The 27,302-nt window shown below is 40.1% G+C and overlaps 3 protein-coding genes across 4 annotated transcripts in view; 1 reads left to right on the top strand and 2 right to left on the bottom strand.

Moving 5' to 3' along the window:
* The window catches only part of ankdd1b (ankyrin repeat and death domain containing 1B), a 9,227-nt gene extending 4,819 nt beyond the window's left edge, over positions 1-4,408 (bottom strand). Inside the window, exons 1-6 of the mRNA XM_046034998.1 lie at positions 4,267-4,408; positions 4,006-4,106; positions 3,819-3,917; positions 3,608-3,706; positions 3,215-3,319; positions 3,010-3,111 (exon numbers count right to left, since the gene is read on the bottom strand). Coding sequence (XP_045890954.1) covers positions 3,010-3,111; positions 3,215-3,319; positions 3,608-3,706; positions 3,819-3,917; positions 4,006-4,106; positions 4,267-4,408 — 648 coding nt within the window. The remainder of the gene's footprint in view (positions 1-3,009; positions 3,112-3,214; positions 3,320-3,607; positions 3,707-3,818; positions 3,918-4,005; positions 4,107-4,266) is intronic.
* Positions 4,409-5,120: 712 nt separating this feature from the next.
* Positions 5,121-12,462, bottom strand: polk (polymerase (DNA directed) kappa). Of its 2 annotated transcripts, none has more exons than XM_046034700.1 (14): positions 12,022-12,462; positions 11,612-11,731; positions 11,301-11,453; positions 10,751-10,882; positions 10,508-10,658; positions 10,167-10,313; positions 9,587-9,711; positions 9,219-9,385; positions 9,088-9,120; positions 8,871-8,967; positions 7,975-8,146; positions 6,802-7,821; positions 5,969-6,017; positions 5,121-5,797 (listed from the first exon to the last, which is right to left on the bottom strand). In XM_046034700.1, the coding sequence occupies exons 1-14, from the start codon at positions 12,148-12,150 to the stop codon at positions 5,716-5,718; spliced, it is 2,577 nt and encodes an 858-aa protein (XP_045890656.1). In that variant the 5' UTR covers positions 12,151-12,462; the 3' UTR covers positions 5,121-5,715. The 2 variants fall into 2 exon arrangements, with proteins under 2 accessions (XP_045890656.1, XP_045890655.1); XM_046034699.1 differs by having other exon boundaries at positions 10,092-10,313; positions 12,022-12,460.
* A 1,303-nt stretch (positions 12,463-13,765) lies between these two features.
* LOC123959906 (ceramide transfer protein-like) lies at positions 13,766-27,093 on the top strand. The gene is made up of 6 exons (XM_046034240.1): positions 13,766-14,478; positions 14,691-14,825; positions 17,267-17,383; positions 25,912-26,019; positions 26,599-26,737; positions 27,089-27,093. The coding sequence occupies exons 1-6, from the start codon at positions 14,389-14,391 to the stop codon at positions 27,091-27,093; spliced, it is 594 nt and encodes a 197-aa protein (XP_045890196.1). The 5' UTR covers positions 13,766-14,388.
* The last annotated feature ends 209 nt before the right edge of the window (positions 27,094-27,302 follow it).

Here is a 27,302-nt window from a genome sequence, read left to right as displayed (position 1 = left end):
ACTTCTATTCTTGCCAGCTCTGCAGCAAGATGCATAGCTGTCTGGGACCTCTAACATTGAAGGTATGGGACAAGACAGTGCAATGAAACATACAAGTAAACATAAACTATTTATTTTCTTATTTATAATTTGGCAGACAATTTATTTTACTGTGTTACTAGGGAGATCATACCTTATCAGTGACATTAACGTTGCAGCCGGCCGTCAGTAGAGAATGGATGACAGGGATGTGACTGTTCTTCACTGCCAGGTGGAGAGGAGCCTCTAGGTTCTGAGAGCAAAGATATCTTGTTACACAACATGAGCCCAAACAATAAAGTATTAGTTTAGGAGAAAATATGTAAAACTACAACAATATACATCGAGGCAGAGTGTGTGTGATCTGTTTTACCAAAAACTTTACTTAAAGAGTGTAGGCTACTACTGCCACCTAGCTTTTGTGCTGCTTACCTGATTCTTGAGGTCTGTGTGGGCTTTGTACTCTAAGAGGAGTTGGACAAGAGACGTGTCTCCTCTTTCTGAAACTGAATGGAGAGCACTGCCTTTGGCCTGCAAGAAAGGGAGGTTTAGCTGTATGCCTAAAGGATGAACCACATGCTTTATTGATAACAGGGCACCAGGTCAGTGATTTCTATGTTCAAGTCAACACATTGCCCTACTGTACCGTTGTGAGGATGTTGGGGTCACAGCCAGCCTCCAGAAGGGCCCGGACACATTCTTCTTGGCCTTTGTCTGCAGCCTGGTACAGAGCTGTTTCACCATCCTGCAATACAGGAGATACATCAAGAAATAATATAGTGCTTGCAGAATAGAGCCATACTATTCAGCAACCCTCTGCCTATTTCCATGGCAAGGACCCACCCAGTCTCACCTGATCTCACTCACTCCTAATCAATGGTCTACTTTATAAGCTCCACCCATTCCCTTTGTTCTGGCTGGCAGTAACACAAACCACATGTGAGGGCCCTCCGTTTCTGTGATTCAGATATACATCCTTTTTGCCTTTTTCATATTTGCTGTATCTTAATGGTTATTTATAAATATGATGCGATTGAATGCTTGACTAGTATACATATTAGTAGATGCGATTTTCCTCACTTTGATTGTTTATCTTGAGACTACAGATATCACAGATATGAGATATACAGATATCACATTAGATATCACAAGTGTTCTTAAGGAAAGGCAGAAAACAGTACAACCTAACTTGGACCATGATGAATTTCTTATATGTAACTGTTAAATGAATGTCTTATGTAGTACTATAATTTCCGTAGTGGTAAGCCTACACCTTCATCCCTTTTAGTTAGAGTACAAATGTTTATTATTTAAGTGCCTAGTTGTTAAGTGTTATGTTATACATTGGTTTACTGTATTTTAATTTGTTTATTATCATTTTGTTAAACTATAGCCGTCAAGCCTCATCTCCTGCTGTTCTTCATGTGTGAATAGTGGCAATAAATGGCTTAAACAGAACCATTTGTCCCCTCTGCATTATCGATGAACCATGGTGGTGATCAAACTCCTGTGAACCGAATATAGAAAGATTTTACAGTGCTAGATAACAGAAGAATTCTTCTCAGGTGTACCGCTATCAAACTTACCATGCTCACAAAAACTAAACTTTTCAGGCCAATAACCAAAAAGACCTCAGAAATCAACCAAACTTCCACTGAAGGAATGTGAACGGGCAAAGTAAATTAATCACCAAAAATAGATAAATATAATACTAAAAACAGACACCAAAGGCTTGTATGACTTGTTCTAGAATATGGGAGGTCTAGGTCAAGAGCTCCAAGTCCATCTAGTTGCACATAATGAACAAAATACCATAGACACAGAACTACACTGAACAAAATTCATCATGAGCTGAACTCAAGAAGAAGACTTTCTCTATATACACAAAAGGCCTATTTCTCTCAAATATTCACAAGTCTCTCAAAATCTGTGTTAGTGAGCACTTCTCCTTTGCTGAGATAATCCATCCACCTCACAGGTGTGGCATATCAAGATGCTGATACAGATACAGATACAGATTTTGACAGATTTGTGAACAATATTGGAGAGAAATAGGCCTTTTGTGTACATAGAGAAAGTCTTAGATCTTTGAGTTCAGCTCATGATGAATAGGGGCAAAAACAAAAGTGTTGCGTTTATAATTTTGTTCAGTGTAATTTCAATAGTTAATCACCATGAAAACAGAGATCCCAATCCATATATGAAATACTAATACACACAAGCAAACGTGCAAACAAATGCCTATATTTACATGTACATGACCCATAGTACTAAATATGAGGTGTTATATAAGCAGATATGAGGATAAAAACACGGCTAAAGGTTAGGTTTAAATATTCGCCTAGATTATTTCAATAGCTTTGGACCAATGAATCACAGTATCAAATCTAGCCCCATTAATTCTGGCAGTGGATATTTCAAGTTAAAACACATTGGTACTCTTCAAGACAATAGTGGGCTCAAACCATTTCTTGATAATGCTTTTCTTGGCAGCAGTTAGAAGAATCTTTGACCAGAAGCACCAAGTAAATCTTGTTAAGAATAAATTACCAGTCAAAGTTGAAATTCACATCAGAACACACTTTGCCTAGTTAGATAATAGTTACCAGTACATATCTGATACATCTTAGTTAATCCAAAGTGGAGTCACCATCCAGCGGTGGATTAGCCACTGAGCACACACTGTCATAAACCAAACCGTGATAGAGAGGATGTTTGATTGTCTACCATATTGACTTCATCCCGAGTGTCAAAGCTCTGCAGCAGCAGCTGGACTGCATCCAAGTGGCCGTTCCTGGCAGCTAAGTGCAGGGGCGTGTCCCCTCTCTGGCAGAAGGGGGGGAGGGAAACAACTCACATGAAAGAGTTCTTTGACTTTCAGCTTTCTTGCAGGTGTGACACAAAAAAAATTACACTCAGACACACAAGAGCATAAATAGCCGTATATTGTAAATAGATGCACGCAAACCAAAAAAAGCATTCCACACACACCTTGTTGGGCTTCATGGTGGCCATGTTGTATGGATCCATCAGCATATCTAACATTTGAACACACCCATGCTCTGCTGCCAATGCAAATGCCCGGTGTCCTGACTGAAATATGAAACTTAATTTACGGCATGTTTTTTGGTAGTTCTAAATAATTTGTCCAAAAGGGAATCATACAGTTGATTTATGAAAAATTAGTGTCAAGTACCTGGTCATCTTTGTCTAGTTCTTTCATCTGCAGGTCATTAACAATATACTCTACAATTTCAGTGTGGTTGTTGATAGCAGCACAGTGCATGATGTTCAGTCCTTCCTGAGGTGGAAAAAAGCAAATTCTAATTTAAAATCTGCCGCTGTCAAAGAATTTTAACGTGAGTTGGATTTGGACACAAAAGGAGGGTCTGCACTAAGGCTTGTAATGAGACAAGCTTACAAATGTTAGATTCAAAATCCAGGATAATGAAAATTAATCAGGACTCAGTGTTGCTTAAGTTTTTTTTAGAACTGTTGCACAAAATAAAAAGACAAATGGCACAATTTCTTGGTATTTTGCTCTGTCAGTTACAGTAGAAACAGTAGAACAAACTTGCTGCTTCGTTACCTCGTTCTCAACCTTCTGTTCAGCCCCAGCCTGCACTAATAACTTCAGGATCTCCAAACTGCCAAACCAGGCAGCCAAATGAATGGGTGCCACGCCGTACTGTCAGAAACAGAACACAAATTGGAAAGTTGTGATTACTAGTTGTGAAATATTACACAAGCTATTGTCTGGGACTCGGGTTTTCCAATGCAGTCATTTCAGACCCTCTCACCTTGTCTTTTTGGTCCACCTTGACCCTGCGCTGCACAAGAAACTGCACAGCTTCCTTGTTTTTCCCAGCTACTGCATAGTGAAGGGCAGTCCTATCATGCTGAGACAAACAACTTAATCAGTAACATCCAATTAGCCTTTGAGTCTATCTGAGTGACATACATCGCATTATAGTGATTTTGACCCACCACATTCTTTGCATTGGCGTTCAGTCCTTTTCCAAGAGTCTTCATGGTCTCCACGTCATTACTTTTAGCTGCTTCCATAAACTGCTTCTCTGCTTCAAGCACTGTCCAACACAGCAGAGGAAGATTTTACCTATGACTATTTACATATATACTACGTTATATACTACTTTAAAATATTGCTCCATAATGTTTGTTTTGTAAAGCCACAGTCTAGGTATTTATTTCTCAGTTTTTCTCATTTTGTTGTTCTTGCGTACTCACACATCTCTTTGTTGTCAAAGCTGTTGTCTGTATCATCCAAGTCCTTGTTCAGTATGAAGTCAGTAAACCCCCTCACAGTCTCCTGTCTCATCCATTTTCTGGGGTCCAAATTGTCCTTCTTAGGGCAATGCTTCTTTATCATCGTCCTCAAAGCCATAGCTCTTCTCTCCATTGGTAAGCTATTTAAAGTACCTGTGTAACTAAGGTGGGCTTGTTGTCATTTGATAAACAGTCGCACTGAAAGAAAAACAAAAACCTACGGACACAGATCACACAGAAGTACAATTTCCATCCAGTTTCATGTAATTCCTGTCATCAAATAGCAGCAAGCCTTGAAATGGTTGTATACTCCTAACATTTTGTTAATGCTGGAGGGTTGGGTCCGTGTTTACTTTACCAGCTCACACCCTTAAGAGATTGCTGATAGTAATCTAGTCACCTGTGTTACATGACTCTAAGTGGCATGGATTCATTTATATCATGCCTTGTAATCTCTAGAAGTTATATCAAAGTGTTTTTCAACTTTAATTTCTGTGAACAATGCAATGTTTACAAATGATTAACATGAGGATCTGATAGTAGTTTAACATGTTTGTGTAGGGACGTCTGACTAGTTACACACACTCTTTTTCAGAAGTGTTTCATATTACACACAACCTGATTTAAGTCTTTTGCTCCCAGCCACTGTGCAGTTTCACCCGGAGCATGTGTTTTTAAAACCAGCAACAATCCAGTCGCAAAAAAAAACAACGGTCTAATTATGTGTGTGTCTTCAGTGAGCCAAACCCTTTCAGATAAGTCTGATTAGTAGAGAATGGAGGTTAATTAATTGTAAAAATGTCCCAAATTCAAAATCCAGTGGAATATTCATTTATTTCAAACTCATTGTACAAGACAGAAGGATTCCCTTCCTTTCATTATTACACACATACAGTGTTATCATTGGAATAAACAATATAAATACAATAGATTTTTCAAATTACTGAAAATATCTGAATAAAATACATCATGAACATAAATAAAAACACAGGCATCTGAGCAATAAATAACTTCATGATCAATTTAGCATACATTTAAATAAAAACATTAGGCTCATCTTCAGTGAAAGAGAAACTGCAATTGACAACAGGGTCATAGGTATGTTATATAACGTAAGTAGTTCTATTAATGTGCCAGAATTAATAGAGAATTTGTTTTTTTAATTTTTAATTTCTTGTCTAGTGCGTGGCTTATAAAGAACAAATAAAGCATATTAGTGCACACAATACTTATATCAATTTATCATAATTACAGATTTTTGAAGAAAAAACAACTGAATATTGCTTTTGCTGCAATGATTGCGACGACAGTTTTAACAATGGAGTCCGTAACCTGATGATGTTCTTCATTTCCTGTAGAAAACTTTCTTGGTTCCTCCAGATAGGAATGGACATTCTGCGTGCATGACTGTCACCTGAAAAACTTGTCGATCGTGTTGCGAGGGCCAAGCACTTTAGCCTTTTTAGAAGGAGGAGAGGACGGCGTGTCCCGTCTAAAAGTCATGAAATCGACACAAACAAAAATATAAAAAAAATTTTTAAATTAAAACATCCCTTGTTGCCATAATTGTAAATGGACAATACTTTACCTACAGTATATGGAATATGCAGAGACCACATGTCAACATTTTTTGCATCAACAATTTGTAATCAAGCAGTCTCACCTTTTGGTTTTGCCTTTACTTGCATGCGTCGGCAGGAGACGGCCTCTGTCTGTAAACAGGAAGAGAAACTCATGAACATGGATAGAAAAAAATAAGTCCATCGTTTTCTCTCCTCTGACAAAAAAAATGACATCCACTGAGGAGGCACACAATTGCAACACCTCTTGAGGGATATAAAGAGTGCAATTTCTGAAGCAGGCTTGTTTAAGAGGAAACCAGGGTGCAGTTCATTGTAGGAAATGAATAGGTGAAAAAGTGATTTAGCCATTTCCAAGACCAGGGCAATGGAAGCCCCGTGGACTGGAATGAGATGTCTTTTCTCTGCAGGAATCGATACAAAATTCTCACACAATGTCCTGTCTGTAAATAACAGGTCATAGGCCACCAGCATCCTCCCAAATAGACTTTCCTTCTGATATCCTGCAGCCACAGTGTATAGACTTTAGACAGGATCAGTCTTCAGCAGAGATAGATACATTCTCAAGACTTTAGATGAAGGAAGGAAACACTAATAGAACGAAAAATGAAAGCAGCTATAATCAATCTTTTTATAATATCAATGTATCAAATGACAATGTGATAGGAGTCTCTCATAGTGATGAACCTCCAGACATCACCCAAATTCTCTCTGTCTTTTTCAACTGTAGCAGGCAGCTGTTTTCAGCAGAAAAAAAGTTCTAAAAACCCACTGTGCCTACCTGCTCAGCACCAACTTGTTTCTTCTGCCACCAAGTGGCCAAAAGAACACAGTTATTGCAGGGTTACTGTGAAACACAATACAAAAAGTGCACAGAATGCGGTTCCTGTTAAGCGACACACACTCACACACTCACCTATGGCCTTGCTATTTGTAACTGAAGGTGGATTAATGGTAGATGATGTCTGTGTCCAAAGCTCATGTAGGACCTCCTGGTTCAGGCAGAGGTCTACGTGGTGGTTGAAGACAATGAGGTCATCACTTTCTTGGGTCAGCTGACATACTGGGCAGATGAGGACAGGGCCTTTATCATCACATGTTTTGTTGTCGCCATTGATCAACAAAGCCGTCTGAATAGAATTTTTCAAGCTGCGTTGGTCTTCCTGAGGATCATCTCCGTTTGACTCCAACTCTTCTCTGTTCTTTGCTTTCTCCTCCTCACCCTCACGGTCCCCCCTCCATTTGTCCACCACTTCACATTCTTTATAGTCACTCTCTAGGTTCAAATCTGACTCTGTGTCAGAAATTGTGATTTGCTTTGGCTTTGTAGAGGCATCGCTGAGACACTGGTCTATATGTCTGTTGAAGACATTCAAATCAGTCGTCTCCACTTGCCTGAAACACACTGGACAGGTGAGGCTCTCTGCTGACACTGTGCCACCACAGCCTGACGTAGATGCATGGGCCTCTACAGGTGAAACAAAATCATTTTCTGAGAGATCTGAGGCTGTACAGTTACTCTTGTGCACTTTTGTTGATGACTCTACGCCCTTTTGAGCGTAAGTGCCAGTGGACTTAGTCACAGAAGCAATCTCACTTTGTCCTTCCTCTTGGGTGCTTGTATTTGTTGCCTGGAGTTGCAGTCTTTTGGCACGAGCCCTTTGGAAGAAAGACTCACCAGTCTGGCTCCCCTCTAACCCCCTCTGCTTACTCCACCCGGGAACTTCCTCTTGTCTCTGGCCCTTCTGCGCCAAGGGACAACAAGCAAGGGGCAAGGTTTGGAAGCAGGGACCTGAGAGATGCTCTTTCTTAAGCTTTTCTTGCATTGTTTGGGAAAAGCCACTAGGGTCAGTCTTGCCTGGCTGAAGAAAGCCAATGATGCTCTTCTGCAGGCCCTTTTTATCATCCGAACTGACAAAGGCAGAGATTCTAACACCTATGCGCACAAAAACAAATTATGTGGAGAAAACATCAAAATGAATGCCAAGTGTGTTGTTATTTCCACATGCAGTGTGTCACAGATCATTTAGATTTATTTCAAGTTAGTTATATTAATTAGTATGTCAGTTATATTGCTATATCTAATTACCCATGAGCCTCAGTCTGAGTGGCTGGGGGCTTTCATTGTCTCTTTCCGTTTTCAGTAGGTCCTTAGCAACTGCAAAGATCTCATCCACTGTAGCAACAGCATACGGCAGCGTCAGCGCCCTCGTTTTCACCTCAAAGTTTACATTCTTAAGCTTCAGTGTTACCGTTTTACCCTTCAGGAAATAAATACACAGTTGAATTCATATTAGGAAAAACAGTTAAGGCCACTTCTGTTTGCCAACAACCTCTTAAATATAAGCACAATCAATGATACTGTATGGAAGGGCCAAAAATAGAAGAGAGATGTAAATTTGTGTCATCTGTCATATCAATGATTGATTTGTCAGAATGCATTTAGTGAGAAACACGCCACCAAGCGCTTTTATAGTAATGTGTCTCCCAGGGAGACATTTCCAGGGCTGATAGTAGCTCCTGCTGTCTCCTTAATGGCCCTCCATTTCCTTTAGCTATCAAGGCCACATCAGGACACAGGCAGGGGGGTGATGGTCGTGCCAAGCCATCCAGTCCTTTCTCTATCGATTCGAAAAGGAATGAACCGGTTGAGGTAATTGTATTGTATGAGATTTGGTTTGGAGTCAAGGTGATTCTAGGTAGGCCAAGAATAAGATGGTATTTTAAATTTTTAAACCAATATAACCCTTTTCTCCCAATACATTGTTGTGGTGTTTCTTTTCAAATGAGTGCTCGCTTTATATCGCTCCTCTTTGCTTAGTGTGAGACAATCACATAACCATGAATGCATAAGAATGAACACCATGAACATACAATATGACCTAATCCATGGTTGATGTAACCAGGACAGGTAACCATAGATGTGTTTAAGACAACCTACTCGTTCATAACATATGATATAATGAAGCAACCCTCATTCACTACCTTGAGACCTTCTTTCTTCATGTCCTCTGCTAAGTCTTCACAGAGCTCCCTGCATAAAGACAACTGCTCCTCTGCTTTACTCAGTTCTTTAAATGTCCTGTAAAGATTACGTGTCAGAGAATGTAAGAGAGGAAATGAGTGAGAGTTAAGAGGATGGACACTAAGGAAAATCATTTAAACTATGTCAATGTCTATCTATGCCTTATTAAAACCATACCTTTCTGTGCTCATGCTTTTTCTTTCTTCGTGCCTGTATGAAAGCAAAGACAGTGCGTATTATCTCCTCTCCTGGACTGGTTATTTTTTCCTTCAATCAGTTGTGTTGAGTTTTATTAAACAGTGAAATACCTTGGTATATATGTAGAGCCCAGACCCAGGGAAACCTGCATGAGATGATGCCAGGCTGTCTCCGAGAACAACAATGACAGCAACGCCATCTGCTGGCCAAGATGAGCACAGCTACTGATGCCAAGAGCATTTAGCATCTTCTCACTCACCTTCCCTATGCCAGAAACCTGATAAGATACACAAGCACATTTTTACAGCCATCTTTCCCCCATCTGCAGCACATCATCAGTCACTTTACACCACATCTGTCAGCCTTTAATAATGCAAAACTCATGATTATGATTACATTCTAACGCCTTTCCATAATTAACCCCAAACTAAGCCCCAAGGCTCTTTTTAGGTTTTAATTTAAGCAATGTGTACTGTACTTTGCGAACTGGGAGATTCTGGATGAAGTCCATGACTGCCTCTCTGGTGGAAGGGAGTCTGTATTGGCCTTTGGGCTTGTTCTTGTCACTGCAAACCTTGGCAAGCATTGTGTTTGGAGCAATTCCTACAAGAGTGAATAGCATAATTGAATAGCATGCTTGTAAATGAACAGCTGGTAAAACATACACATACTGTTGATAATAATTGACAGTGTGTGCGGGAAAAGACTGTGCAAACTTTTATTATCATTGCTGAGCAGTTTTGTCATTGTAAAGAATTAATTATATGTAAATTAGAGTCACCTGTCCCCTCATATTATTTAAATTTTGTTTTTATTCAGAAAGTTGGGAGAAGGAAGAGGGAGTATAGCAAAGACCTAATCTCTGGTAGGATGCAGACAAACACTTTCATTGAGTTCTAATTCTCAAATTAATTAGCAACATTTTTGCCAATAGCAAGGCAGGATAGTGATTAATAATAACATTAGAGTGGTTTTCCTCTCACCTGCACTGGCAGTCAGCATGGTCCTCTGCTCAATGCGGAAGCGCATCTCTCTCACAGCCTCCTCAACAGACTTACCAAACACTTCGAATGCACAACCAGCAGCACTGACACCTTCAGAGCCCGGCAAGCAAGGAGAGGAGCTCGGGCTGTCCTCAAACAGGACTGGAGAGAGGTCTTTCATCTCTGGCACTTCCTCCTGGGGAAGCTCAATCTGCTCTTTACCTTTACAGGGGGAAAAAAAAACATTTCACACAATAATCAGATGGATTTCTGGTGTATGAAATGCAGCAATTCATCATATAAGAGCAATGTCTCCTTTCATGGTGCCTACAATAAATGCGGCAAAAGTTGCTGTTACAAAAACAAACACACCACACCATATCATCATTCTACATTTCAGTATAACAAAGTCCTGCCTGTAGCGGTGCTGCTGGTGCGGAAGAAATGTGTACGTGAAGATTCTGGCGAGATCTGCCTCTGTTCCAGGTGGTCTGTAAAATCCAGATAGGCTTCATCCAGGCTCATTTGCTGGAAGTGAGGGTCATAGTCTGCAAAAATCTCCTTGATCTAACAGAGAGATACAAATGAATCAGTACCTGTTATTTTAAGCAAGAAGTCACAAAAGGGTTGAAAAGCATTTGTTTTAATGCAGCGCTTACCTCATTACTCACAGCTCTGTATTTATCAAAGTTGGGTGGAACAATTACTAAGTTGGGGCAGAGCTTCTTTGCAATGAAGCCAGGCATGGCGGCTCGAACCCCGTACTTCCTCGCATGGTAGTTAGATGTTGACTGATAAAGAAAAGGTCAGCTCTCAATAAAACACTTCTACGTATGTGTGGCAATCTGGATCCCAGACGCAAAAACTCTTGTTTGAATGCAAAATCTGTTGTGAAGTCATTCATATAACATTGGCACTGGTTTAAATATCCATGATTTGTAATATTACAATACATTTTTTATAGTAATATATATTATATGCACATAAAGACTTATTCCCACAGAGAAAATGTAGTATCACTGCCTTAAACCTTGAGAATCATGGTTAGGAGATTTTGAATTATGTGCTATGTGATAAATATTTTAAACATACTGTAAACTTTTTCCATTACTATTTCTCTCCTGACTATGTATCACTATCTGTCATGTTCAGTATCCAATGCATGTAACAACTAATTGTGTCCCTTTCCCTGATAACATTTGAACCCACCAGCATGCTCATGGATCCTACAGCCATGGGCCTCTCCTTAAGGTCAGGACAGTCTCTCATCTCCACAGCAGCGTAGAAAGCATCCATGTCCACATGTACTATCACACGGCTTAGGTCACGACTCCTCTCCAGCTCAGTGGCCATCCTCTCCACCTATGAAGAGAGATTTGATGAAAAACACTGAAGTAGCATTTGGAAATGTAGCCTCCATTTCATAGCACATCATATTTGTCTGCATATGTGTCTTTGAGCGGCCTCTAAAAAGAAATGGATGCCAGCCATAACCTGTTGTATCCATATACATGTCTTACCTGAGCCTGTGCTTTCTTTAACTCTTGTTCTGTGATCTGTTCCTTTTGTAGCATCATTTTCTCAATGCGCTGGTTCACCTGCTGCTCTCTCTTCAGCTCGTTCTCATAAAACCTGGACCCCTGTAGGGAAATGACAAGGGCAATAAAGAGTTACAGATTCTATAGCACAGCTATTTTTAGGACTGCGTGCAATTAAACTGGAGAAATGGGGCTGTCACACTAGGCTGCACACAGCCAGTAAAAGCTAATCTCACATTTCCTATTGTCCACAGCACATTGTAGAGCATTATAAAGAGGTGTCCCTTCTCACACATCACTTATCTTTCTTCTTCTACGATTCTCCAGACAAAGGGGAGAACATTTTGCACATGACTGCAGTGGATATGTATGAATGGAAGACAACTATCTACCTTGGATGACTCCATGATGATCTTGTTGATCTTGTCTCTGTCGAGACCCTCCATGCCAGCCTTGTTGTCATTGAGGGCCATTCTGGAGAGGAAGCCCTCGGCTTTAGTGGCTGTAACCCCATTCTCCATCCCGAAGAACAGGCGCTTTATGGGAAGACAGTCGTTTGTTTTTTGGGTGGGGGTCCAACCTATATGTCCACTCGAAAGTTAGTTGATACACCTGTCAGATATCGTAGCTATGTATGACATTATGTGTCCGCCTCTTCTTGTTAGACCAGATAACCAACCGTAATCCAGCGACTTATCTTTTCACTCTGAACAGAAATAATTACAAATCGCTCAGCTGTCTAACGTTCATGTTTTGAAAATAGTGACGATGACGGTTTTGGCGGCACTTCCGCGTACGCGCGTCAACACCGGAAGGGGCGGGACTTGCCTTGTTTGCCTCCTAAATAAATATATTTTTAATATGGAAGTTTGTTATCACTGAGTCTGTATTTGAGATCACATTAAAAACTTTACGAAATGTTCAACCACTAAGTTTACACAAAGGATCTCGACATAATTTAGACGGGTGTCGTCGTCCCAGAAAGTTTACACATGAAACAAACATGAAACGAGAGCTATGAAGATACTTTTTTGGTTGAAATCTGTTGGTATTAAGAAACTGCCCAGCAGTCCCACAGCAGTCTCACGTGGTTATAAAGATATTGTTAATGGACAAATAATATTTTACGGTACTTATTTACGGGACATAATTTGCGGCATTTAAAACCTCATATGATGATAATCTTTATTTATTTTATTTTATCCTCACGACGGACCTGATAAAGTTTCCTATGGACCTCATGAACTTTAGACTCGGGCGTTATTGTGTCTCAAGTACAAGGACACTGAGCACACAACTTACTGTTAAAATAACCTTTGGCATACTGAACCTGAACCATGTCGATCTAAGATATTTACAGGAGCCAGACACAGTCAAAGAAAATACTACAGAAAACCTCAAAGAATAAAACTAGACCTGTTGATAAATTCACTCAGAACCACAGACCCATAATGGATGAACATATGTTTTAACTCCAAAACCATCTTTATTGCATTTTAGCCTTATCCCCTTCTCTTTGCAAAACAGACTGCAGGCTACGGTAAAATCAAAATCATATGCTGTATTTAAAATCTAAGATAAGTTAGTCAAATTAAAACCTTTATTTCCGGTGTTTAGGTTCAAAGTACACCTCTTAAACCTGTGTGCAGTCCGGTGCAGTTACACGTTTGATGTAATTTCAAATACAAAATATATTTAAAAAGATGGTAGGCAATTTGGAAAAAACTAACAAGAGACAGGTAGATTTTTAAAGTATCCAACCTTCTAAAATATCCACCCGCTTGCCTTCATGCCCTCCAAAACATAATTTCATGCGCAGTTAGGCAGGTGTTGTGCCTAGTTATGCATGCCTGCGGAGAATTACATTCACCTACAAGTAGGCCATTTGATCTATAGATTGCTGTCGGGATGTAAAGATAATTGCAAAAAAATATAACAAAAATGCGTGTGAAATAAATTGCTTACCCTAACTTTTTGTAATTAAATAAATATTGCTCCAACTGTCCTAATGACTTTGGTACGGTTTATTTTGCTTTCCCGTCCCTATATGAAAACGACAATTTGATTTATTTTAATGTCAAGGCTAATATGTACGACTTCCGGTGATTGTGTTTGACTTGACGCCGCTCTCTATAAGGTACACAGTAAAGCGTGGCTGCAGCTCCTCCCCCGACCTGAATGAAGACAAGCTAGGCAGTCCTCCGCTGTTGCTAACTAAACTGCGGAACTACAGCGGCGGTACAGTCCGTTGCTCGTCGTTTGTAGCTGGAAGTTGATATACAGCGTTCACACGAAGGCCTCTCTTATCCATCACTACTCTGAGTAGCTTATCGACTGCAGCTAAGATAGCTAACGAGAACCGTCACAAGTTTGTAGTTAAGTTAATGTTGGCTAGTTGCGTCGTTTGACAGCTAACGCTAACAAGCTAGTCTAATTGGTATTCGACGTCAGTTTCAAAACAAAGCCCGCAAAACCGTGAAGTTGAGACTCAGCTGTCACCTCCAGAAAAGCCTGCTGCAAGACAAGCTAGCTAGGTTTAAGTTTGTCAGCCCACCGAAGATAAATTGCGCTATTCAGCTGCTGTTTAAAACACTCAGTTAATGCCCAATCAACGTTATTTCGCTGACGGTAAGGCCAATTTAAAGAAGCTGTCAGCAGGTTTGGCTGTGACGCGTTTGAACTTATAACTAATCCAGCGTTCAGCTAAGTGCTTCTGCCGATATAATCAGGTTCAGGATTTCTTTGAAGCTTGGATTTAAATGTCCGAAAAGAGTTCATCGTCCGGTTCGGATGAGGATGTGGACCCGGAATCCGGGCAGCCTGTGGAGTTCGGAGGCGTTTTAAGCAAGGTAACATTAGATGCACCAGTTGGAAATTTAAAATGTTTTCTGCTGCAGATATAATTCCTAGCTTAGGGGTCTGTCTAATAAAACACTACTGGTCTGAAAGCCAGGTGAACGTTTCTGATGAGCTGCAGAAGTTGGATTCCTGCATACGCAGTAAAGTATCTGTTGACTGCACAGTGCAGCTGACCATTTGTTTTCCTCCTGTGTGTTTACAGTGGACAAATTACATACACGGATGGCAGGACCGATGGGTCGTGTTGAAAAACAATACTTTGAGCTACTACAAGTCGGAGGATGAACGGGAGTACGGCTGCAGGGGGTCTCTGTGCCTCAGCAAGGCTGTCATCACAGTAAGTATTTTCCATAATATGAGGAAGGAATATCGCTAAGTTATTGCACAAATAGAAAGTAGAGTGAGCTTAGCACCTGTTCAACATTTCAGAGAGGCAGGACTTTTAAATGGGCACCCATGAAGGGCCTAATTTTCTGCATCAGTGCTCTTGAAGTAGGGTTACTTCTCTAGCAGGTCTCACTGTTTTGATCCTGTCTTTCCCTGTTATTAGCTTGGAGTTGAACTTTAATTCTTTCAATCCATGTTCCACGGAAATAGAGTGGTAAATATTAACTTGTAATCAGGTTGGTAGTAGGATCACCTGTGTTTTGGCAGACCAAGGCATTCTTGCTCTGGCAGTCATTTGAGAACACAACTCGTGCCTCGTCCTTCATGGCAGTTATTGCGCAGGCTACTTGAAATTGGTGTTTGCGATGGTTAAAATGTAAGATCTGACCACATGCCCTAGAGATTTGTCCTGTATTCTTCCTATGCAGGCCTCCTGTTGGTGAGATAAGTTAAAATCCCACGCCGTGGTTAAATATTCACTGTTCTCTCTAAGCATTCTGCTACCAAGTACAGAGCCAAACAAATCATTTTACTGTGACTTGAACAATAGGCTTATTTGACTCAAAACTGGATTAAAACCACAACCCAAAAGGTTACAGTTAGTTTCTAGAGAGAGTGATCATTTGAGTGAGCATTATGCCAGTTCCTGTGTTTGTGCAGACCTGAATGGAACTCCATAAGAGTCATAAGTCATTGTGTTTTGTAATTGCTTTATAGTATGCTAACTAATACTGTAAAGGTTTTATTACACATGTTCACTAATAAGAGTCGTGTATATCCCTACAGCCACTTCTTACTGCCTCTCCCTTCTTCTGAAAGATCTTAAGTCAATGCTGTCTAGGGAGACGGTGGCATGAGTACTCTGGAATGCAGAAACAAGCCTCTGCTTCTCTTCTTACCTAACATCAGTCTGCTACACATTGCAGACACACACCAGGCTGTCCTCGTACGGAAGCTAATGTGCAGGAAATCTTACTGTTACTATTGAAGGCCAAGGTTCAGTGAAAGCTCTTGTCTGTGCACTGGTGTTTTCATGCCAGTTGTCTATTTTTGCATTGAGCAAACTCATGAGTAATAATGTATAAAAAATGTATTTTGTTTAATATTATTTTAATTAAAATACAAACATGTACACGCACACACTAAATTAAAGATGGCTTAGATGTATCTTTTGTGAACGATGACTGATAACCTCCGCTTTCCCAATACTAAAGATGCCACAGACCTATATGCAGAAAACAGCCAGTGCAGCATGGATGTTCAGTAGTGCTTACGCAAGGGGAAGGAGATTGTTCCAGGCAGAATGAAAGGGGCATAAACTGGATTGTAAAGTGGAGGTTTATGAGCTGTGTCTGATACAATACAGTAAGATAGACTGGATTTCTCTCCCTCCTAATAGCAACATGGCTGGATGCACTTGAGGTTACCATTGCACACCCTTCCTTATAGTGAAAAGGTGAAGCTAGAGGGCATTTTTGACCTTACACCGGTCTCTGAGGGGATACTTGCTCTGAGGTGGTCTGTGACTTTAATAAAAAACATTTAAAAGTCAGAAAAAACCCTGTCAGCATCCCAGATAAGCAAGTTGCGAAATGTAACACAGGCGTTAAAATTAAAGATAATGCCGAATCAAGTTATGCAGGATGACCGTTGGTGTAGTTGGAGTGTGTGTTGCTGTTGTCACTGGCAGCAAATAAACCACCACATGACCCTTATTCAGCAAATGTAATTGAACTTGGGCTACATCAGGTTATGTCAGCTGACAGAGCAGCTGTAGTCTTAGTGCTACTGAGGAGAAAAAGGAAAGGAGAATCAAATCATTTCTTATCAGGAACATTTGCAGAGCAGATCTCTCCTCAGCTGAGTGCAGTGGTCAAATTCCAATCTCAGAGGAAACAGGGGAATTCTTTGGTGCACGTGTTTGGGTGCCTAAGGCAGTGGTTGGAGCTGGGTGGGGTGCATTGTAGAACGGGGGAGTGAAATAGTTGAAAGATTTAGCTCAATAGTAGAAAGAAGAGTTATGATGACCCAGGTTCATGCGAAGGCATGCTGGAAGAATCTGTTTTTGGGTTTTTTTGCACAGCTCTGTTGCGGTCGCTTAAGGTTGCGCTTGCAGACATAAGACATACGTTTCTAATTAAAATTCCTGCTTATTGTGTGGCAGAGGATTTTCTACGACTGATGGAATCCATGTGTGTCCAGAATGTCATCACCAGTCAGCCAGTGTCATAAACAGACAGATAACTATAGGGGCTTTATGGCGGGATTATTGCTCTGATTGCTCCATGATTTTATTGAATTATGGGAAACTGTTACATTTGAGTTTTTCCAGACATGACACAAGCACTCTGTCTAATAACTATTCATGAGCCCTCTCCTCTCTCTTTGTAGCCTCATGAGTTTGACGAGTGTCGTTTTGACATCAGCGTGAACGACAGCGTTTGGTACCTCAGAGCTGAAGATCCCGAGCATAGACTCCAGTGGATAGAGTCAATAGAGCTGCACAAGGTTAGTGGAAGATGTTTATCTCCCTTCAACATAGATTTTCTGGATCTTTTTGCTCAATGGTTTGCTTGTCATACAGACTGTCTTGTGATAAAGTTATTCATGAGAATTTTGCTTACCTGTATGCATGTCACCTGCATTACCCTGATAGATTAATTAAAGCTAAAGATGCTCAGTGTGCCTGAATCTAGTCCCTATTGTGTTGAGGTATTTTTTCGTGTGCTTGTTGTTTGTCACAAATCCGAACAAATTTTCTTATGAAAAATTGTCAGTTCCTAAAGCCATAATAAATATTTGATTCTTTTTAGCCAAATCATGAAAACATTTTTTCAGGTATTTCAGTTAGAAATTGGGTCAGGGTGGTTTTCAGAACAGACATGGAATTATCTGTGTAGTCCAGTGAGCTGGGTGTGGCAGGGTAGGGATTCGGACACATGCAACACACACTTGCGCACGCACGCACACACACAGCCTTTCCCCCCTGGGAATGTGAGGAATCTGAGGAGTGAGGTGTTTATGTGGGGCTATCCCCTGCCATCAGATACCATGCAGCTGCTGCCATGACATGTAGTTAATGATGCATGAAGTGTATAAAGCACATTAAATTTGTCGTCATGGTTTACAAGAGAAGTGCTAGTTATACTACTATACTGAATTTATGTTTTAATGTTATGATTTGTTTGGTTTTATTTTGTTTTTATTGATTTATTGAATACTCCACAGATTGTAAAACTAAAATAATCTTGGGTTATATCAATTAGTGTGTTTGTACTTTGAAATTGGGTGAATTACAATTCTTTACTGTGTTATCATCTGATGAAATGTCTTTGTGAGAGAGTGAGCAAACAAATATTGCCACTGCACCAGTGAGCTGGATTGTGTTATGTAATTCTTCTTGCTAGCGTACATAAAAACACTATAGCTAAGAGATCACTGTAAATGTACCACCTTAAAATAATCACTATCCTGTGAATTCTCATTAGATCTTCTCCTCCACTAAACTGATGCCCTGGATAGTTTTGTTAGTCGAATGTCATGTCAAATGAGTGTGGGTGACCTCAGGTCTCTAGTCCATTAACGACAGAGTGAGAGTATTTCAGGGTTATGTTTGGACTGTGACCTACAGTAACCTCTGTAAGCTTAATGTACCTACGTGTGCCGCACTGGTCCCAACTGGACAAAGAAGGACTTGCATCATCAGGGCCTCAGACTAACTTTTTTTACTAGAGCACAGTATCCCCTGACTCTTAGTGGCGCACACCTTAAATTGAGCTGCAATGCAATTTTTTGCTTTTTTCCCTATTTAATTTAATGCTTTGGTAATAAACACTACACTACAAAACTACAATATGCTGTTTTATTTTAGTTCAGTCATATTTTAATTGAATGGTGCTTAAACAAATGCACATCCTGGAAGTACCAATGCCATTTCATTTTTGTATCTGCAGATACTATGTTTTAAGCTGCTGTTGTGCTTCATTAAGGTTTCGCGTTTAAACTGTGTTGTGCCAGTTGCCTCAGCAAGCTTGGTTTTCCCTGCATGGAACACATCTAGTGCAGTAGATACAGTAAGTGGTGTTGGTGTTTCTGCTAAATCTAAGCCATGGAACCTTCTTCAGCCAGGGGCGGACTGGCACAATAATTCAGGCCCAAGGATTTGACTCCATCCCAGGCCACCCTGTTCACGCAAACCACCAGACCACTAATTTTGTAGACTTAATTTTATTTGTTGATGTAATGGGTATCAAAACTGAAGAAGTCTCTCGGATGAGGGACAAAATGTCTTCTAGTATCTGCAACCAAGCCCAGTTGCCAATGGGTACTAAATTTGGCCACTATGTTCATCTGTTATTCACATTTCAAAATATAAACATTTGGGACTGACCTTTAAAGTAGCCTATCTGAACAGAGTTTTCAAGGTATGCTGTGCCTGTGGATGCACCCTCAAATACTCCCGAGAAATAGCCAACACCAATCACACATACAAATGTAAAAGGCTAGACACAAAAAACAAATTACACTTTTTAAAAAGACAATGAGATATACAGAGTTTGTTTATGATTAGCTTTACATTCAAGCATCAATCATATGAAAAGCATCCAAAAAACATCACGCGTGTTCATTGAACCTTGAACATAAGCTACAACAATGAAAGTAGGTAGGCCTTTAATCCAAATATCCAAAAAGCACAATTTCTTTGAATAGATAAATTTTTAATATACCGAAACGGCCCTCAGACCACCGGAAATCTTCCGGTGCAGACTCGCTCCTTCCTCGTTTTCAACATGGAAAAAAAAATATGCAAGTCGCACATGTGCGAGTTGGTTGGTCGTAGTCTGGAGCACTGATCATGCAATGTTCACCACTTGCATTCTGGTTTTAAACTTTGTGCCTACTTTAAGACAAACAAAATTTGTCAAATAAACATACTTAATACATATTCTGCAAATACTATTAATTTGTAGCTTTGTTTTCCATTCCCAATGCAGAAAATAATCTCATTACGCAAACTAGTAAAATTAGAACACACACATATACACTAAGCTGTTTTTCTAATATTTCAAATTTCCAATATGTAATCCATATTTGTATATATCTGAAACTTCTTCCTGAAAACAATTAGCGTAATGTTGGTATCTACTAGTGAGGCTGGACAGTAACAAAAGACAAATTGTGTAACATTACACTTTTTAAAACCACTTTTTGAGGTGTTTTTGTGCCACTTTCATATACTCAACTGCTACTTTGCTCGAGCTGGGTCTATGTCAGTATCTAAACTAATTGTGCTTTAATACAAGTCATGTTTACAGCTTTTAAATGCCTCTTATAAGCCACTTTGCAAAGGTAAACAAACACATTTGCATGTCCGTATTATCAAATTAGTTTGGGGGGGGGGAGCTGTGCAAGGGCATTTGTGTTTTTATGTGTGGGTGAGTTTGTGTTGGTGGTAGAAAAAGTTGTGCGAAATGTAGGGATGTTAAGTGCAGCTCTTGATGAATGCATTTTTTTAATCGCCTATTCTCACAGCAACAAAAATCATGAGGGACACATAAAACTGGATCACAGAGAAGACTGTTCCATTCTGTCAGAATCAGAGGGGTGATATGGGAGGGAATGGAGGAAATCCCCTGTGTTTATTCAGCGCCACCTCTTCTGGCTGGGTGTTGGCACAGTCTGAACATTATTGGCCCAGATCTGGCTTCACAAGAGGATATCAGCAAATCAGAATAAGAACGGATACAAGAAGAGTCAGGTAGATGTTAGAAGTAAAGCAGAAGATCCAGACAAATGTTGTTCCCTGCCTCCCACTTTCTGCATCGTTGTCTCTCTCTCTCTTTCTCTCTGTCATTATGTACTGCTTCACTCGCCCACCTATTTGGTACTTCAGTGTGTTAACGCACAAACCGCTCCGGACAGCCCTCATCTTGCTCTAATTCATACATACATGCAAGCACGCTTCATTTTTATCCCTCTCTCGCTCTGTCTCTAACATGCAAACACACACGGTCAAGGTTGCTTCCTCAGTGATGGATGCCGGACATAAAGATGGACATGATGAAAAGGTTTCACATATCAGGGTGTGTTTGGTCTGTTGATATATGTACTTAACAAGAGGGGTGTGTGTGTGTGTGTGTGTGTGTGTGTGTCTTTACATCCATGTGTGCCTGCGGAAGATCTGACTGGAAGCAGACCTGCGTCGCTCTGCCGAGGAAGACTCATCCTTTTGGGCTCAGTCCGTCTCTCTTCTGCTTCATGGAGCTGCTAGTGTCTGCCTCTCTTCTGAGTGCTACGAAATTACTTTTTCCTCTTCCTCCTTTCCCTCTCTCATAGTTCTGCTGTTGAGCTAAGCTGAGCCCGTGTGGCTTTTCTTCTCTTCCTCCACCACCTCCTCCTCCTTCTCCTCCTCTTCCCTTTTGTTCCTCAGTGAGGTGTGTCCGGGGAAACAGGAATACTGGATCTAAGCCTCTGAATTGTCAGAACAGTGGGAGTGGTGGGGGAGCGTCTGGGCCATGTTGGGGCCAGCAAACCGCCGGGACTGCAGCAGTGTCCTGCTCTGCCTTGGGTGTTGGAATGGCCGAATGGTGGGCGTAAAGCATGTTTGCATGCTGCTTGCTGTCACTCTGTAAATCTTTAATTAGTATGCCAGTGTTGTGACTTACCGTAAATGATTAATACTCTCGTCCATACTCTGCATAAATTATTATTTTCTGTTTGAATGTGTGCATAGTAGCACTGATGGGCTATCTTGAGCATCAGACTCTACTGTTTGTCAGTCAAAACTGTTTTTTGGAAATGAAGCTTACGCTGCATAGCTGTGTGCTGGATTCCCAGTATTTTTAATGAGCTGTGTTTTCCCCATCAGTAGATTTGTAGAAGTACTCGGTGGTTGCCATGATCTGCTATTTTGCGCTCCTCATATTACCATGACAAAGATGTGGGCACAAGATGCCATCTCATGTGTTGCGTATGAGTGGGTGTTTAGTTTGCATGGCTGTGTCATGCAGCTGACCAGGTGTATAAAGGTGGCAGTCTCTGGCGTTGTCACAGATTGGTCTTAATGTTTTATCAGTGCTTTGTTTTGCCTTTTATTCTCTGCCCCAACTAGCAATACAGTAATAATGCTTTTAGCAACATGTGCGATGTCCCGCTCTGATCATAGAAATAACAACAGCAAATCAGACCCTTTGGGGGGATAGTGTTGTAAGAACAGCTTTTGGTCATGTTTTATTTTATTTTTAATTTTTTTTACCCATTTAACTACCCAACTGTCATTTTTAGCTGTTTGAAATTAGGGCTGCACGATTAATCTAATCACAATCGCGATGTCGCCATGTGCGATTACATAACCCCCAAAAATGTGCGATTTAATAGAACAGAAAAAATGTGTGTGATGCTCTCTTCTTTGTGTGCGCTGCACTCTGCTCATTATTCACACCCACACTGGGTTCTCGCATGCCTCTAAAAACAGATAAGCCTACATGCAATCAGAAAAAGGATTTATGAGCAGTGTGCGAGTAATTTTAAAACAACAACAACAACCTACCCTCCTCCCCACCCACCGCATCGTTCAAAACATACTTGAATATTGTTTACCGTTTAACTTTGTTCAAGTTCGTGCTGGATGATATGGCCAAAAATTTTATCACGATAAAAAGTTTCATATCGTTTGATATCGATAACATCACGATAAGTATCATATTGCTATTACTTTCGAGTTTAAAGGCTCCTCAGTGAAAGTTGAAGAAACCTGATTGTTAATTGTGGTTTAAAATCTTAATTATGGTCAACACTTAAGGCCAAACAGTGGATCACTTCACAAATCTTTGGTGGAACATTCAAAACATCCATCCATCCATCGTCAACCGCTTATCCTGTGTACAGGGTCACGGGGGCCTGAAGTCAATCCAAGCTTACACCGGGCGAAAGGCGGGGTACACCCTGGACAGGTCGCCAGTCCATCGCAGAGACATTCAAAGCAATTACGATAAAGTCTTTGTCAACAAATACGTATGAGTAAAATCAAGTAAAAGCTTTTTTAAGGCCTTTTTCCTCAACAAAATAAACAAAATGAAGTCCTAATTCGTGTATGATTCAGGTGAATAAAATCAAGCATTTGAGTATGTACTGAACATTTGTTAAATTGTTATTGAAAATAAAAATATCAGGATAATTTTTTTTTTTTTTTTACTAGTACTTTTAATTACTAGTTCAAGTTGAGAAATACACTTTTCAAAATGTCAGTATTTTGTGCATTTTCCTTGATAATTAAGAAAGTAGACTCAGTACCATTTGTTCCATTATAATCGCATCTCAATTGCAATATTGTCCACAACAATCGCAATATGACTTTCTCCGAATCGTGCAGCCCTATTTGTAATTTAGGTTGTCAAAAGGTGAACATGTAGTAAAAAGTATGCTTTTGGTATGTTAATTTAAGGACTTGACATGTTGAAGCAGGAATCATAGATGGTAGTAACACTGAGGGTGATAACGTTTCAACCAGACTGTTGTATAAGGGCATTAAAAAAGCAGTCAAATAAAACCCTATTTCACTCTAGGTATCAAAATATTAATATCTGTTGAGCCATCAGAGGCGACATACTGCAGCTGCGCTTTGCAGACCGCTAGTGTCAACAATCGTTAACCTCCATTTAAAATAAAAAATACCATGCAGCTCTGCCACTTAAGAGTGGCTTTACTGATTGTGGCTGGAGTCAGTCACAGTCCACCCTGACACAAACAGTTAAGACTTCCAGAGTGTTTCAGCTGCAAATATCTACACATATTGTCATTCTTTACACAGTCAAACTTCAATACAATGAGCAGCACTTCATTTTCTACAATAGCGTGTCTTTGCCCTGATTCTAGCTTTGTGAATGTTATTATGTTTTACACTGGGCCAGGTGATTGTTATGGCTGGGGTTTTCTTGTAATAATATTGAATTTCCTTTTATTGTACAATGTTTGTATGAGTTTTTGTATGAAATATGCCAAATGTTCCAAATTTTTGTTTAAAATTTATACATCATCTGTTATTCTAGGTAATAGTGCTGTACCTAATAGTTTGAAGCTTCCTTCACAAGCAAACATTTCCAGTAATAGTCCAAAAGTCAAAATGTATTGAAAAAAGATAGATGTAATCATTTACAAAATTCACAACATGTTTATATCTCACAAAATGTTCTTTTTCAATCCATATTTGTTTTTTTCTAAACATGATGTCACATTTATTTATGAGTAAATTTCATAGTTATCAACTGTATCTACTATTATGTAAACATGCGTAAGTGTGAGCGTAAATGCTTAAATGTATCACTTTAATTTTAATATCACAGATAGGTATTGTATGAATTTAAACATTCTGTTGGCTTGGTCTTGAATAGACCACTCAGCTCACTATTTGTTCACCAGTGTTCAGTGTCTTATCAGTCTGTCACCCTGTTGTAAGTGTTGTAATATCCTCTAGCAGAGGAATGTATGTGTGCTGCCTCAAGTTTGTCACCTGACTCGCTCTTCAATTTGTTCACTGTTCGTAAGAAACGCATCTGCATGCCAGATAGCAAACAGGATTGAGAAATGTGTTACTCGTTCAATAGGAGAAAAAAAGTTTATTAATAAAGATAACACATTAAGACCATGAGTAAAGCTCAGTAAAAAAAAATTAGACTCATAAAACCAGCATGTTAGGTCCTGATTCATATATAAAATTTCAGACTTTAGCCTATCACACTTGCTCCTTTACTGGTTGTGTAAAGATGTGGGTGGGACTTGAATGTTGGGTCATGACATTTCTGTCTCCTTCTAAAAGCTGGATTCCACTAGACAATGCTTCTGATTCCACCAAATGCACCTCAGCGCATTTTAGAAACATCCCAGAAGTGGCTCTCTGCTCTATTTCACTGTGAATACGCGTACTATTTTCGACAGAAGCTGCGACAATCTGCACAAAGCAGATCGAACTGGCCAGGACATCAGACACAGAAACGGCATAGAGAATCCGGTCAATTTTCTGTGCAGATTCCCGATCATGCTCCCAACGTATTTCAGCAATAAACATAATTAAAACAGACGAAAAAAGAAATCCTTTAACTACGTAGCCTACTCACCCATGGAAGAAGCACAAAAATCAAGGATAAATTACCAAATCAAATTAATCTGAGCAAGTCAGCAAAAACTGGCAGGCAAAAAACTCTGAAACACTTCCTGTTGGGTATGAAGCCCTGCAGAGGGCAACGTTGGGCAGGCAAAACACTTGTGGTGGGATATGAAGCTGCGCAGAGGGTGGACCAAAACCTGAGCCGTGCCCTGTGGAATCCAGTTGTAATGTAGTGAACAGTTAAAAGCTTCATGTGAGACAATCAAGAATATTTATTTTAGCGGGGTTGGCTGGGTGTGCATACGCATACACTAAGTATAATAAAATTCTGTCACTCAGTTGACAGTCCCAGGCGTTGCCCACTCATACGTTGGCTGTTCAGTGGAACAAATGCTGTCATTGCCACTCCCTAATACCCGGTCACACAGTAGATCTGTTTTTATAATGCCACGTGAGACAGTACACTGTATGTTCTAATAGGTGTACATTATTATCCTCCAGAAGTGTGCAAGCAAACCTAGATCTATTCCACTCTGGGATACAGTTTAGTTTATTTCCACTGTTTTAGTATCCTTGTACCTAATATCAGGTGTACTGGCTGTGTTGATGCATGTGTCTATTTGTCAGCCCCAGTCCCATTTTAACAGAATGTTTGTCTGTGTAGGTGTAGGTCCTGTTATGGTTGAGCTCAGCATTACTCAGTGCTGCTGACTGCTAGAGTTGATCTCCCCCTCTCTCTGTTTCTGTCTAGGTTTTATGAGCTGCATTTTTTTTTTTTTATTATATTGCAGATTGATTAATGTGGTTTTGCACTTACTGATCTCTTCCCTCCCCTTTGTTTCTCCTTGTATCCTCCATTTTTCTTCTCCTTTCTTATCATCCACATCATACTCTCTCCTTCCCTCATTCTCTCTTTATTTCCTGCGATTTTTAGGCCGAGTCTGGTTATGGTTCAGAAACCAGTCTCAGGCGTCATGGTTCCATGTTGTCTCTCACCTCAGCAGCCAGTGCCTTGTCTGCTACATCCACATCCTCCTTCAAGGTAAAAACATAATCACTAGAAAGTTTGGAGATGTTGGGCACAAGCAGATCAAGTCAAATTCCCAGTCGCTCTCACTATGTTTCTATGCGTATTTCCATCAATACACATTTAAACTTTGGCCAAATGTGAACCACAGCACCATGTGAGAATACTAGTTAAAGGCTAGATCTGTTGTAATTGCCCTTGTAAGAATTGCCAGATGTTTTGTGCTTATTTTTTATTATAACCTTGCCTTTTGGTTAAAACAGTAGAACTGACTTGAATCTTTCCCCTGATAGCCTTTGATTGCATCATTTTTTTACCTTTGTTTATTCAGGGAATTTTCACTTAGTGGAAGCCTCTCTTTTGCCCTGATTACATTCACACGGTTACCCGTTCACACCTGGAAGCTGCCCAGTACAACCATACTCTGATCTGCTGGCCACTGGGCAGCTCCACTGCAGTTAAGGGCCTCACTCAAGCGCACCTCAGTGGTGGTAATAAGTGAGGGGCAACCGACAACCTCCCATTCACAAGCTTACTTCTCTAACCTTTAGGCCACCACTGCCCATCCCTTAACTTTTGTTTCTCTCTGCTCAGAAGGGGCACAGGTTGCGTGAGAAGCTAGCAGAAATGGAGACCTTCCGGGACATTCTGTGCAGACAAGTGGACACACTGCAGAAATACTTTGACTCCTGTGCTGATGCTGTCTCCAAAGATGAATTTCAGAGAGACGGAGGTAAGCTGTGGCTTAAATACACCCAGTATGGAGCTTGTGTAGTATCCAAGATTAGGATTAATATTGGATACTATACTATATTTAGGTTTAAATTTGTATTTAATTTGTTTTGCTTTACCCCCAAAAATCTGATGTTTAGAGCAGTGTGGACATAGCAAGGAGGAATTAGTCTTGAAATCATTTATAGATGCAGATATTTTTTACTTGATTCATACAGTATGAAGGAGAGTGGCTGGTGTGAAAAGCAACAAAAATCAATGCCCACTTACAGGGCACTTTGTGGGTTGTTTAATCTCTGAGGCAGAACCTTTCTACTACAAAATCACTTTCATATTGAACTCTCTCATGTAGGCTAAAAGAACATGTGCTGTATTTTTCCAAGACATGGTCATACACTGTTCCTGAGGCACAGTTAGCAATCGCTACCCAGAGAGGTTGAAAGGAGATTTACGATTTTTTTCACTTTCCAAAACCTAAAACAAATCCAGAAAAATGTAGGCTGTGGATTTTCCTAATGTAATGTTAGTTAGCTAACGCTACCTAAGTTATCACTGAATGTAATGTA

Source organism: Micropterus dolomieu, linkage group LG21, assembly GCF_021292245.1.
Source record: "Micropterus dolomieu isolate WLL.071019.BEF.003 ecotype Adirondacks linkage group LG21, ASM2129224v1, whole genome shotgun sequence".
NCBI lineage: Eukaryota > Metazoa > Chordata > Actinopteri > Centrarchiformes > Centrarchidae > Micropterus > Micropterus dolomieu.
The sequence above is the reverse complement of the archived record's forward strand: the minus strand, read 5'-3'. Positions and strand labels throughout refer to the sequence as shown.

Coding starts and splice junctions, on each gene's coding strand:
- LOC123959906 (XM_046034240.1), top strand. CDS start 14,389: ATGTCCGAAAAGAGTTCATCGTCCGGTTCGGATGAGGATGTGGACCCG. Junction 17,384..25,911: donor AGTCAATAGAGCTGCACAAG/GTTAGTGGAAGA, acceptor TGCGATTTTTAG/GCCGAGTCTGGTTATGGTTC. Junction 26,020..26,598: donor CATCCACATCCTCCTTCAAG/GTAAAAACATAA, acceptor CTCTCTGCTCAG/AAGGGGCACAGGTTGCGTGA.
- polk (XM_046034699.1), bottom strand. CDS start 12,150: ATGGAGAATGGGGTTACAGCCACTAAAGCCGAGGGCTTCCTCTCCAGA. Junction 10,659..10,750: donor ACAGAGCTGTGAGTAATGAG/GTAAGCGCTGCA, acceptor TCTCTCTGTTAG/ATCAAGGAGATTTTTGCAGA. Junction 9,712..10,091: donor CATGCTGACTGCCAGTGCAG/GTGAGAGGAAAA, acceptor TCACTCTTGTAG/GAATTGCTCCAAACACAATG.